Source organism: Neodiprion fabricii, chromosome 5, assembly GCF_021155785.1.
Source record: "Neodiprion fabricii isolate iyNeoFabr1 chromosome 5, iyNeoFabr1.1, whole genome shotgun sequence".
Taxonomy (NCBI): Eukaryota; Metazoa; Arthropoda; class Insecta; order Hymenoptera; family Diprionidae; genus Neodiprion; species Neodiprion fabricii.
Genome location: NC_060243.1, coordinates 11,291,683 through 11,306,427, shown reverse-complemented (window position 1 = coordinate 11,306,427; position 14,745 = coordinate 11,291,683). Strand labels below are relative to the sequence as shown.

Genomic DNA, 14,745 nt, shown 5'->3' with positions numbered 1-14,745 from the left:
ATCGTACAAACGATGTTTGAAATAATTAAGGATAACCAAGTAAGATATGAAGATCTGTTTAATGTAGTAGTTGAGACAGCTATGCATTACGTGAATGTACAAAGACGGGTGTACACCACACATGCATAGAGATAGGCTTCACGCTGTAATAACGACGGCTCTACTAACTTGAATACGCGTATAATGCGTATACAAAATAATCTTCAGTCAAGTTTGTGAACTAATTTGACGAGATAGAAGTTGCAAAGTAACGTTGCCGTAACAAAATATTAAGAAAAGAGTACAAATTTTTTGAATTAGGAGTGATTCTAAATTAGTTGATTTGAGATATATGAGTGGACAAATATTTCCATACTGCAGCCCTCTTTCGATTATTTCACGTGAATGCGATAATCGATTTTTCAAATTTATGCTCAAGTAATTATCCAAGAAACAAGAATTTTTTTCACTACATCAGAAATGTCGATTAACGGGTTTTTTTTTAACTCCAAGAGCTTCTAGTTTGTCTAATTGTAATGAATAATCGCTCATTTAATTCCCAAACGAGTTCTTCATTACTAAGCTGAAATGAATTTTTTTACAACAATAACTGTATTCACAATAGAGTACAGGTTTATGGTTTACCTCAAGACTTTGAGGTTTTTATGTACTATATATTTCCACCAACTGAGTAACGAAACCGTGAAAATCTCGATTTCTAGAAAATCGATTTGAGAACAAAATGATCTATTCACGAAAAAAAAAAAAAAAAAAAAACTAGACCAACCGTAATTTACTTTGCATATTATCTCATTACGAAGGGATCTTGCTTTTATGCCAATCTCTATTTGCCACGACTTCGTAAAGAAAACGCCGCAACTCGACATCCTCCGGCCTTGGTTCCCTTAATTTTCAGCAGAGTAATATTTTACAAGATCAAGGGGTGGAAAGCGGTGAAAATTTTGATAAAATCCGTGTTCCCAGGTAGAACAAGGGTGGCTTGGGGTGGCGGCCGTGTACCTGGGCGGAGGCATTTGCGGAGCGCTTGGAGCATCGCTTCTTCAACCGACTCTCTATCTGGTTGGAGCATCGGCTGGAGTTTACGCTCTTCTAACGAGTCACCTCGCTCACTTGTACTTGGTAAGTTCTATTATCCCGTCCAAAAAGTATCCTGAAATGACAAGTAGTTGTCTATTTTCCGATCATTCGTGGCTCCCTTTTTTCGTTTCGCCAAATTCAGCCCGTAACGAAAGTCAGCAGCCCATGATGACTTAATTGACAAGAAGAACTGCAATCACTCTGTCTATTCGCCTTGGAACAGAGTCACTGCGCAATATACCTGTATTACAAATTTCATTTTCTGGAACAATCAGGGTTGAAAATTGATTTTATCGTAAGTCTAATTTAATTTGATTAAATAAATAAATTAAGAAAAATAAACGATTCTGGTACACAAAAATTAACCTATTTGAAGCTATCGCAAATGGACAAATTTCTGAACGTGTTTATTGGAATACACAGATTGTGTTTACAGGATATTTTGATGAAGCTTTGCGGTTCGAACCGTATGAAATGACTTCGAAATTTACCTACGTTTGAACGCTTGAGCTAACAGGACAAACATGAAATCATTTGCAATTTCAGCTAATTGCTTCTGCGTTTTGAGAAAGCTTCAAATTTTTAACTTACCGCCCTTGAGATACACTGCTCAACGATTTCACTCATATTCAGAATGCTTTTAGGCGATTGAATTCTATATATCTGTATTCCATATACCTACCCGACGTTTGTATTTTCATATAACTTGAATTGTCGTGCTTGGGGAGAAAGAGAGATAGATGAATGTTTAATGTTATTTCCATGACAATACTTGAGCATAAAGAAAGAGAGAAAGAATAGAGTAACTGATATCAAATAATAATAAGAAAGAAGCAAGCGTGTACGCAGCAACTAAGGTACAAAGATCAGAGCAGAAAATTGAATAATGCAGTAAGCGGTCATAAATCAAACAAACACTCACAACAGAAACCGGAAAATAAAATTAACAGTAAGAAACGAGGAAAATTAAGAAGATCAAGCTGGCTGAGCCCTCAACAGGAGCGAAGCTGCAGACGGCGTCAGTCCGGAAGCAGATGGTTGAGGTCTGCAGACGTGCGAATCTGTTTCTTCCGTGAAACTTGAGCCTTCCTGACGAGAATCCCGTTGCTACTGTACCACGCGTATCAAATACCAGCCGTCTTTGCTGCTGCGTTTGTAATAAAAAACATCTCGTGTCAGTCCTGAGGTAAAGCCTCATTAGGATCATTGATCAAAATATTACCCGCTGGAGGTGGAGTGAGATTTGTCCAGATTAGATAGCTACGTTCACACTTATTGTTAGCTACAGGAAGACGGGTCAAAATGACTCGAGAACTGAGTTTGGTCTTTTTCTGCGAGACCAGGATACGAGAGTCCACGAGGCCTATATCAACCAGATCATAGCACAAAGCTAACGCAGCCTAGTTCAGAACCACCGAGATCTCGTGATCTGGATGACAGGCGATACGAGAAAAGATGACTTAAACCTTACCAGCACAGTCCATGAACTCCAGCAGTGCTACCAGCTGGGCTTGTTGTGATCGCTGCAGTTGTCGTAGCTCAGAAATATCCGACTGAAGTTTACGGATCTGCTTTTCCAGCGCTACCATGCGAGCTGAGTTTGCATTGATCTGAGTCCACATGGTAGGCGAGCAAGCAAGGTGGCTGTAAAAAGCACGAAATCTCAAATTGAGAAGCTGAAGCAAATCTTCGACAGAGAGTTAGCCACAGACAGCAGTCGAGGGTCGAGATGCAGAAGTACATGGTGGCTGAAAGGGCCGAAGAACACACATTGCTCCCCGTTGAACGAATTCAAGAGCCCCATCAGAGCAGCAGCTACAAGAGCCACCCTGTGATGCCTTTTCTTAAAGCAGCCAGAATGAACGTAAGACTCGTTAAGCAGCAGACCGCATCTTTGGTGGTGGAACAGTACATTGCGCAACAAAGAGAGGGAAATGGGTCATTTCTACCGAGGTAGTCATTGCTCAAGTGTATGTACAGGCCCTTTTTCGAGCATGTGAGGCAAAATAAAATAATTACATTCCATATTTGATTTCACTTACATAAATTAACTAGGGGCTGCTCCACACTTTGGTCAATATATCGGAGGCTCGTCCGCAAAAACAGATTTCACCCATTTTCTGCCCCTTAGGAGTTCAATTTCAAAAAATGCTCGAAAACTTTTTCATATATTCAAATGAGTAACCGTTATAAGCAAAAACGAAATCGGTATATCAATGAGCTGAAGAGATATCGAGAAATCCGCGAAAAACGCGTTTCACCCTTTTTCATCCCCTTGGAAGTGAAATATCAAAAAATCCCGTTTTAGTACTTGCCCACGTGACGATAAAAAGATGCTCACCGAATTTCACGATCCTAGGTCTAGGGGTCGGTCTGGGCGTCGATGAATCATTTAGACTTTCTTCTTTTATATATTAAATCACAAGAACAATGATTGATAAACAATATCACTCAGTTGTAGTTCATTGTACATTATCTCCCTAGGGAAGTAATGCAGTCCGTGCTCGAAATGAGCAGTTCCCCATTCATTTCACAGTGACAAAAAGGATCTATTTCATATGTGTATTGAAAAAAATAGATTACAGTTTGACTGGCAGCGCGATAAGCAGCAGAAGTATTTGCAAATACCAGGAAATGTAACCATAATGGACGGGGTGGGCAGCTAGCAGATAGCTATACATGTATACCTAGCAGTAAGCATATAACCGGCTGCAACATGTGAGGTTATGGAAGTTGGGTGCCTCAGAAATCCAAAGAAAATACCAAGCAAGAACGCAGTAGGGAGAGCGCGAGGGTAACAGGAAAATCGTAAAAATACGGTAATTGCAATAACATTCAAAATGAAAGCTACGGTGAAATTCATATTGAAAATATTCGTAACAGAGTTTTTCTTCAATTGACCTGATTATTAACTACAAAACGTGAATTGAATCAAAGATTCGTTTCAATCAAGATGACGAGAACAATAAATATACATATATGAGAAAAATAAATTGACTTTCATTAAAATTAAACAATTTTGTATACATTTACGGTAAGTCCTTAAAATATTCAAAAATCCAACAAGATGGTTGTATGATTCCTCCATAAGCTGATATTTATGATAACTTTTGTTATTGCTTTTCATTTGGATAGTTGACAGATGTTTTATTAAATTCCACTTTACTTACCATCAGCAACGTATTTAAAACTTTTGTTCCAGAATACTCATACCTTATTTGCAGGAAACAAAGCGATCGATTTTTGCAGCCATAAAAAGCGTAAAAGCACATGTATTGTTATATCGACAATTAACTACGACAAACGTTTTTTTTTCAGATAACCTTCAAGATTATTCCATCTGCAAAATGAAACTTCAGCAAACTGTAGTTTCAGAACAGTTAGTATAAGGTTAAAGTTTTGCAATATTATTGCATCTGCAAAATTGAACTTTAGGAAACTGTAGTTTCAGAATAGTTAGTATAAGGGGAAAGTTTTGCCAGACTTTGTTCATTGTTTGATTATCTAGTAGAAACACATGGGTGATTTTTTTTCCTTGTTTTCTTTTAATACCAATGCAAAAATTTAAAAATGAATTTGAGAAATTAAGCATAAACAAAAAACTCCAGGAAAACATGGTCCTCAGAATGATCGTCCTGAAGTCATAGCTTACTAAAGTTCACTTTTGCGGATACCGAAATCCTGGGGGTCATTTTTTTCGGCATTAAATAACCACTTGTTGGGGACTTTTGTAAGCTCTCTACACAGTACCCACGTGTAAGCCGGAAATAATTATTCTCACAGGCCGGAGCTCGAGACACTCTTTTCAATTATATTATTTATGTATTATTCTCTCTTCTCGCACGGCGAGAACGCGAGCAATTTAAAATTCATATTCACTGAATCATATATAGCATGAATTACTAAAGACTAAATGGGTTAATGTGCATGCTCTAAAATTCGAGAGCAAGAACAGTTGTTTTGTCAGGTTGACCAATATTTCTAAATTCCGATCACAGGCTGCACCTCGAAAATGTTGGCTACCTTGACAAAACAACTGCCCTGCTCTCGAATTTTAGCGCACGTGCATTAAGCCATTCAGTGATTTACAATTCACTCTGTATGTATGCATGTGTAATATCAGTAAGAAGTAACTGAAAATAACTCAAATTCAGACATGTATATAAAGTAATCCTACAATTTTATCACGTCATCATAAAATCCCATTTTAGTTTACTATAACAACTATCGCCTTTGAATTGACAGTTCACATTGCAGTATTTTACTAATTACTCAGCGGTGATCTACAGTGTTATGAAACATAGATTCTCGCATTTTTTTTTTTTTTTGACAGCTCAATTGTTAAAAAATCAATACTTTTTTATATATTTATTACGGTGTAGTTAGGTCTTGAATATTTATCTAATTATTATGTACATCAGCTGCAAAAATTTCTTTAGAAATGCAAAAATTATACATATTGAAATTATAAACTGGAACTCATATATCGATCGATCACTTAAGATCGTTTGAAACTGGTACAAAAGATACCAGATTCGTTCGATTTCCCTTTACTATGTCTGATTTTATCCAGAAAGCAATATTCCAAAGCGACTTAGACAGATTTTTGACATAACTAACGTACCAAATTCGTAAAACTGTGTTACCATAAATTTTAATCTATTTTAGGCAATTTTAAAGAAGTACTGATATATTGTAAGGTTTCGTTTATACGTGCATACTTCCAATATTTTTTTCCAACACCTGCTTCAAAACTTTAATTTTCGAAGTTTGTGGAGCGTGCTTAAAGCGCCCTATTTCCGATCAGTGCGGCAAAACGCTGTTGGCGCATGCGTGCAACTGAATTGCTGTTTTTCACACTACAGCTTTCTTTGACGCATGCGCACTTTGGAATAATTCAATTTCATGCATTGTATAATCGAGCGTAAGTGACTTAACGGAAATTTCACACGGTGTAAAGCGCCTTCGTTGCATTCTAATTCAAATTTTTCTTCGCGAGTTTTGATAAAATAGCGTGTAACACACGTGCGGATGAGTGATAGTTTACTCGCATGATTACAGCTCTTATCGTAGCTCATGCTGCGTTCACACTAGTAGGTACTCGTACGATTGCAGCACTCGCCTTGAGCTACTGCCGTCAGCTTTCCTCTTGCATTCGTGTGAACGCAGTACTCACTTTTGCAGCTCGCGCCGTAAGCTTCACAGCCATTGAAAATCACCCACTTTCCGCACTCGTAACAAAACATTGTATTATAATTGCATTTTCAAATAGATTGTAGTTACCGAACATAATAATTCGATAAATGCTGAGTATGCAACTATCTCGTAATAAAACGAAAGACTTGTATCTATTTTTAACCAACTAACCACTTTGATGTTCAACCCTCGACGGAAGGTATTTTGCAGGCATCCAGCTGTCACGTATATCTTTTGTTGAGGTATAATACGCAAAAGTTGGCGTTAAAAAACGTTGACAAATGCAAAAAAGTGTTTGTGCGGCAATTTCTTGTTTTTCACACCCTACTTTTAATTTATTTTCGTAGTTTTTTTTCTTCCCCTTTTATTTTCACTCGCCTTTATTTTGCTCCTTTTTTGGAGTAGCTGGCAACTCTTGCCGACGCCGCCACTGCTGCTGTTGCAGCGAATAATTAATCACCAATTCACAGTTCGGTGTCCCAGCTCGGCCGTTAACTTGCTTCAAGGGGAGAGACATTTTTCTGACTTTTATGTCACACGCTCTGCTCATTGTACCCACGCACCCATGTGGTTGGATGTAAAATAATTTGTTATCCTCGCACAGTTCCTAGCTGAATAACTTATCTTTCATTTTATAAATAAGTTCTTCTACTCACAATTAGTTTATTTCAGTATAATCTCGCCGTTGAGACCTCAGCCTGGTCGCAGGACTGAGTTCAAAAAAAAACCTAAGCTGTGTATGTATCAGATTCGAGACCGCGTTACACCCCTGGTTTTTCGCGTTTATAAAAATTATAAAAGTTTGTTGAAAATGAGGGTAAACAATCCACAACCCAGCTAATGGGTTGACATTTGTTCCACGTTATAATAACCTGAAGAAATTTCACCCTCAACATTAATTCCTCCTGCCGACCCTTTTGCTCGAGATAAACCTTTCACATCGCTTGTTGCGCGCTAATTACGAAATTTTCTATAGAAAGTGGATAGAAATGAGAAAAAAAAAAAATTAATCAATAATTCTGATGTGTAATTAATTCTGAAATATCATTAAAACATGCGAGGGGAACAAATTCTGATTAGCAATTGAAATACGTTGAACTTATTCATATTTCCATGACTTTATCGCAAATGCATCGCTCAACGATGGCGAGATTGCGGATGGAATTGCAGTTCTGCAGACTCCTCCCTATACGGTGAAATAATATGATTGGCTAGAATTACCAATTGAATCTATTATTCGCTTCAGCCGAGTCTGCACCACGTATATAATGAAAGGTAGACATGGGTATGTTCACTTGGCACCGTCATAACTGACAACGTGTAAAAAAATATGTTACATGCAGAACTGGCAGAGGTATGCAATTAATTTAGGAATCATGGCACGCTATGAGAACCTGAACAAGCGGGCAATCCAGTAAAAGTTTTCAATATATGAGCAAGTCCACCAATTGTCAACCCACGAACGGGACGTCAAAAAATCGATTAGTCTGCCGTCACCTCTTGAAGTGTATACTAAGATTGAAAAGTTTAGCAAGTGTAAGTTTGAGTTACGTATTAAAAAATTTCAGCTTTCACATGTGAAACTCACAAGATAAATTTTGGTAACGCATGAAGAAAGCGGTTTTTGCCGAAATAACGTGTTTTTGAAATTGATTTCGAAAAGTTGTCTAGAAATGAATAGAATGTCCAGAAAGGTGAGAACTTTTCACATTAGCTAGCCATTTTTTCATAATGTTTTTAGTCCACTAGCGATAGAATAACCATTTGCGTTTAAAGCTCAATTAGGTCAAAATAATAAACTTCGATGTGTAATTTCCTCGCGAACCGTAAGCCCTAGAAAGTTCAAACTTGGTGAACTTTTCAATCTTAATACACACTACAAGAGGTAAATATTCAGACAAATCGATTTTTGACGTCCCGTTCTTGTGTCGATAATTGGTGAACTTGCCCGTATGTATTGTAGAGTTCGTATTTCACACGTTTGTGTATAGTAACGTATTTTATCTCGTACATTTTATGAAAACTGAACGAAATTAATAGAGGCGTGGCGTGTGGAGGCGGCCCACCCCGGGCGGTACTTTTTGGGGGCGACAAAATTTCACAATAAGTAATAATAATATCTTGTAAGCTGAAATAAAAATTTGAACCAAGTCTTTTTATATTTTTGTCGCCCCTTCAATTCGGACAGATTGAAATGAGCACGCAACTTTTTGTTATTATATCTGTGACGGAACCGGGAAATTCCCTTTCTTTAAGTGAGTGTAGTCATCTTGCCCGCTTTAGCGACTGTCAACCAGTCTGTAATAACCAGTTGCCTTGCTGTCATTTCCCCTGTTTCATCTTGTGCTCGGATTGTTCACGACGAATATTCAGCGAGAATTAATTCTTTCATATTAAGAATAGAGTGGTATACATACAACCATCTGAGTATTACAATTTTTATTTTTGTTTACCTGCTAGTTAGAACTATTTACTTTATACTGTAAGATCAGTTTTATAAGTAATAACCAAAATCTTTGGACCTGTACTAATTAGATTAGGATATAGTGGCACTTCAATGTATGGTATATTTTACTAGTGAATATTATAATCCAACTTTTAGTTACGATTATACATCTATTTTTTAAATAAAAATGCACACACGATCGCCAGCTGACGTTGACACTAGAGAGATATAACGACAACCAACGGGACCAGGAGGTAGCCGACGACCAATAGACACGATGACAACCGACGTAGATCGAAGATAGCCGAAGACGGTAGATAATGTTACATATATTGTTTTGTTTTAGCGTCGAAATTTGAAAAGGGCAAAAGAAAGCGGGGCTTTTTACCGTATAAAAGAAGAGCCAGGGAAGTAAATATTAGAATAATTAGGAGACTATACTTAAATATGTGAAAGGTCCTGTTCCTGAGACGTCGCATTCCAGGATTACGCTTTAATTCATCAGATGCTACTACTGCTTCAAACCCAGAAGACGCTGAACAAATACAAGAACTTGGTACTGTTGATACGGTACCTGTTACGAATATTGACATCGTTTCTGAAGATCAGGTCCCAACAACGTCTACTCAGTCAAACTCTGTATCTACATGTATAGACATGGATTTTGAAATCTTAGAGACAGAGACTGATGCAGCATCGGTATTTATTGTCTGCTACCTAATACCGAAACTTAGATGATATCGGAAAATGGTCTGAGTATAGATGAAAATATGTGATTGTTACTCACTTAGCACGGTCAGAAAGTTGTTCAGCACATCAATACTAACTTTGCCGAAGCGTCAACAGTAACACGTTCAGAGTCGTGCTCTTTAACATCAAAAAAGAGACAAGGCGGCTTACCTGAAAATAGTGTTACCGCACATTGACTAACGGCTAAAAAGTTTGACGTACTTGGATGGCTTATTCTTCTTCGAAAGCATCATCATTTTGCTTTTGTTATCGTTTGTTTGAGAAGGTAAACACACCGAATGGATCCAAGTTTTATTCATCCGATGGATTTAAACCTTTCAGTTATAGTGCGACCGCTACGGTCCCACCTTTTAGAAAATCACCTCAGAGCTCTAGTATTGAACCAAGGCCTCTAAAAATACGTATCTAGGGGTTTTTTGAGTCGCTGATCACAAATATGAGGTCAGATTTTGAAAATTCAAAATGGTGGATCCGCTATAGTCGATCCAATTGGGCAAGTGACAATAAAAATTTCAATCACGTAAAATCTTACTTTATCAGGAATATTCCTTCAAATATACATTAGAAATAAACATTTCAGTTAATTTGAGATGAAATTTGAGATAATTAAAATCCGTGGTTCCTTATCATTATCATTGATATATATATGTCCGTGCATGCGTCATAATAGGGATATTGAAAAAACTAAGTAGAAGAAAAAAACAATAAAACAACATAAAAAACAATAGAAAAAGCACAAAGAACACAAAAAAAAAAAAAAAAACAGGAAAAAAAAACAAGAAAACAGAAAAAAAAAGTGGAACTAGATGCTCTCCACGTCCTCGTCGTTAGTTCGGGGTAGGGCTAAGAGAGAGACACAAATATAGACAAAGAAAGATAAAATGGCATTTGCCATCTTGGATTTAGAAATTATGAAGTTATGATTTCAGATTCGTGATCAGCCATTCCAAAAGCCCCGAATGACTAAATTCAGGCCAAAATATTGAGCAGAAAGATATAAGATATAAAAGTTGACGTCCACCATATCGGTTCTGCCATTTTGAATTTTGAAAATCGAATGCCAGATTCGTAATCAGAGACCCCGAAAACCCCTGAGTACAAAGTTTTAGAAGAATTAATAAGTATTTGGAATTTCACGTCCACCATATTGGATCCGCCATTTTGAATTTTGAAAATCGAATGCCAGATTCGTGATCAGAGACCCCGAAAACCCCTGAGTACAAAGTTTTAGACGAATTAATAAGTATTTGGAATTTCACGTCCGCCATATTGGATCCGCCATTTTGAATTTTGAAAATCTAATGCCAGATTCGTAATCAGAGACCCCGAAAACTCCTGGGAACAAAGTTTTAGCCGAATTAATAAGTATTTGGAATTTCACGTCCGCCATATTGGATCCGCCATTATGAATTTTTAAAATATAATGCCGGATTCGTAATCAGAGACTCCGAAAACCCCTGAGTACACAGTTTTAGACAAATTAAAAAGTATTTGGAATTTCACGTCCGCCATATTGGATCCGCCATTTTGAATTTTGAAAATCTAATGCCGGATTCGTAATCAGCGACCCCGAAAACCCCCGGGTACCAATTTTCATCGAAATCGGTGCTGATGAAAAATGCATGACTGGAAGGGTTAAGGGATCGTCTCAGTGTGAAATTTTCAAAAAATTGTTTTTTTTTTTTTTTGCATTATCGTATAGTATACACTGTTCTAAACATTCTCTCAAATTTTTAAATCGAAATTCAAATTATTACGGTCGCTACAGCGTTTCTTGTAGAAAGGGAACGGGTTTTCTACCTGCGCGAGTACTAAGGTGCTTAGGTTCTATAACCTTGCAGAATAAACTGTCCAAGCATTTCAGTTCGTTTTTAACATCCACCACGGATAGACGTACGAGAGAAACCCCCAAGAAAAAATTCAAGACCTGGCATCGCCGATTGATCGTAAGTAAACGATTTATATAAACTTTTCCAACTTCAATCTTTAAACGCGTTTTTCTCAGAATGGTGTTTTTCAAAACGGTTTCCACTCTCAAAAGAAGAGTTTTAAAGATATCTAGTTCCAATTTCGGGAGAACATTTTAAACGTCATTCTTTATCGCGCTATGGAAGCTTTTTTTTTTTTTTTGAAAACTTCCTATTTTTTTTTACGAAAAACTGTCGAAAAAAAGGGCCACATTCGACACTTTTTGTTCAAACCGCCGCCATTTTGTCAAATTTGAAGAAAAAAAAAAAACCGTCCATAGCGCGATAGCGACTTTCCTACAGATCAATAATCTTTTTGAAATTTTTTTTTCAGATCAAAATTGCGGCCGTCATCGTGGAAACCGTGCAGCACCTTTTTTTTCACGTGAAATTACAACAATTTATACAACAATGATGCACTCAATAAATAAACTTTAAAAAAATCATTTTGTATTCTTCATAAACCTATTTATTTATGAAAAAAAAACCGGACCGATTAGTTTATTTGAACATTAAAAAAAAAATTCGCGAAAATCAGTGATTTTTCGGAGGGTCACACTGAGACGATCCCTTAATACTTGGTGGAAGCTGAATCCTAAGGTTTCAAGTCACGAATCAAGTGCACTACACAACCAAAATTGTTCCAAATTGAAGGAGTTGGAGATATGACTTCAAAAAGGACAAACTATTGACAAGAAAGAGCAGAATTTTATGTCAAAGGAAACGAAAAAAATGGCAAGAATTTCTTGTCAGAATGTTTCATGTTATAAGATTCTTTGCTGACAATGAATTAACATGTAATTGAATCAAAGTAGAAATAAAACAAACAGGAAGATCACGTAACAACATCCCGCGTAAAAGACCTGAGAATATTCGTTATATATTTCAAATGAAAGTGAAATTCTATCATTTATCCAATTACCCGAAGTTTTGAAAATGTTGACAGAGAATAAAATATTTTGAGCTGCACTATTCTGGAACAAGTTGAACAAAAATTAGTTCGAGACAACACCGCTGCATAATTTTTTTCGTATGTTACAATACGCGCCAAAGTTTTGTATTTTTGGAGTGCTCATGCTGTTAGTTCGGAAAAAACTAATTTCTTTTAGTCTTCCCAGCCCTGCCATGAAATATAGTATACGGTATACCGACCATGTTTTGGTTTTCTCTCACTTTACATGGGATCTTGCTATTTCAGTTTGCTGATAAGATTACTGGTTATTACGGAATTACACGAGTACCAATTCCCGTTTTCGTAATTCAAAAATGTATTAAAGCTATCTTTGATGAATTAAACTCGAATTACTGAGCAGACGTTTTTGACTCCGTCACAAAAAATTTCTGACTACCCAATATTTTTCAACAACATAGATTATGTATACCCTATTATTTTTAGATAATTCTACCGATACTTTTACGGCCTTTAAAAATTGTAGGGGGGTTGAATTATACGCAATTTGCTCTGTGAATGTATAATTTTCCCAATTTCGATTATTTCTTCACAGCGCCATTCATAGTTATTAATCTCACAGAAAATTTCTTTCTCTGTTGAATGTTCAATCCTGAGTGTTCTTCCAATCACTTACCGACTGGAAACGAAAAGCTTTCTGTCAATAATTGATCCTTAGAAGAAACAATTTGATTTTGTTGCTTTTATTTTCTGTAAGTTGACAGAAATTGTATTCTAGTTCTGTAAGAGTTGCGAAAGGGTACTGAGGTATTAAATTTCAAATTCATCAAATGAAAATTCACTAAACTAAACTCATCTTTCCTTCGTAGTTATTTTCAAAAGTATATTGTTAAAAATCCAAGAAAAGCCATGGCCAGTTGGAAATGGGCAAACGAATCCTGGCGGGGAATTTTTATTCTCTTCTATTTACCCAAGCGCACGAATATGATAGAAAAATTAAGTCACATTGAGAGTTCGAAGCAAAACAGAAAACATATTTTTTTGAATTTTTCATTGTTACGGTGTGCGCGAAGAAATTTATTCATTCGCACTTGGGTGTTCAATTTCCTTAGACTGTCTCGTTATAAAAATGAATTTTTCTTTCAAGTGCAAAGACCCCATTACTGGTGTTCAACTCACTTCTTTTATAACGTGGGAAATTTTTCTGATCCAGTGCCACGGGGAGCTGCCGTACCCCAACTGGCGGCTGGGGGCCATTCTTCTGTTGGCGGGTGCTGACGTAGTCTCACTTCCGGTCCCAGCACTGCTAGGCTGTGGGAGAGTGGGCTGGGCGGCCCATGTCGCGGGGGCCATAGCCGGTCCTCTGCTGGGCCTGGCGCTCTTCCCGCGTCAGAGCAAGAAGGATTCGCGGGGCCGGAAATTCGTCCGATTCGTCCGTTTCTTGGCGGGTCTCGGTGTGCTGCTCTTGATCTTCGGGGCGATTCTTGGCAATATCTACCTGATCGCTCTTCCCCAGCAGCGGAGGGCCTCCTGACAAAAAACCGAGCTATTCGTAAGGTTCTGCAAGCGGTCCTTTCTCATCGTCAAGATCAAGGAGGCTGCAGAGGTGGTCTACGAATGAAGCATGGAGCTTCGTGGATACGAATATCCACCTGAAACAATTAGCGGAAGTAGGGAATTTCGACAATTGAAAAGAACTTACCAACGGCAGATGCGTTGTTTGTACTTTGTGTCGGACTCGAGGTACACTGAGCACTGGTTTTAAAGGACTCTACGTTATAAACCCTCCCTAAATCGCAATATACCCGTTATATATACCTATCTATATGCTTTCCGCACATGACACCATAGATACTTCGCCGCGGACTTGGGTTTAATAATTTTAATTAAAATCTGATGGTGTATGTGTAATGTATAAAACAACTAGGTTTTAATTCTTTCATTTTCAATTTCAACGCCGCTGACGAGTTTCACTATATTATATACTTATATTATACATAGTGAAGCTCGACGAATACACTGCCCCACGCTCGCAGAAAGCGCGTTTCATTAAACGGGATTACCAACCGCTCGCGAGTACCGCAAATGCGACAGTTATATAAGACGTGTAGAATTCAACTTTTTTAATAATCAATATAATTACACATATGTATGTATTTTGATTAACGCGACTCCAGTACTACCGTGAAAATTAATCAACCCAGGTATTGTCTAGGATAATTCATACTTTCGAATCAATGTGCCAAGCTCTCGTTACAATTACGGTTGTTGCGATTGTTATGAATCGCGTTGACGACCATTCACGATAACCAGTAAGGGGAATCAATCCATGAATTATTCATATGACCATCTACGGATTTCAGACAATTCCACAGAACTTTGTCCAGCTTGTAGATTTC

The 14,745-nt window shown here is 37.4% G+C and overlaps 2 protein-coding genes across 5 annotated transcripts in view; both read left to right on the top strand.

Annotated features, from left to right (window-relative positions):
- LOC124182552 (protein rhomboid) overlaps positions 1 to 14,491 on the top strand; it is a 122,419-nt gene extending 107,928 nt beyond the window's left edge. For all 4 annotated transcript variants that reach the window (XM_046569985.1, XM_046569984.1, XM_046569982.1 and 1 more), the window contains 2 exons: positions 964 to 1,119; positions 13,560 to 14,491. In XM_046569985.1, coding sequence (XP_046425941.1) covers positions 964 to 1,119; positions 13,560 to 13,880 — 477 coding nt within the window. In that variant the 3' untranslated portion in view covers positions 13,881 to 14,491. The remainder of the gene's footprint in view (positions 1 to 963; positions 1,120 to 13,559) is intronic.
- Positions 2,704 to 3,826, top strand: LOC124182553. The gene is made up of 2 exons (XM_046569986.1): positions 2,704 to 3,030; positions 3,656 to 3,826. Exons 1-2 carry the CDS (start codon positions 2,807 to 2,809, stop codon positions 3,741 to 3,743), a joined length of 312 nt encoding a protein of 103 aa, XP_046425942.1. The 5' UTR covers positions 2,704 to 2,806; the 3' UTR covers positions 3,744 to 3,826.
- Positions 14,492 to 14,745: the final 254 nt, after the last annotated feature.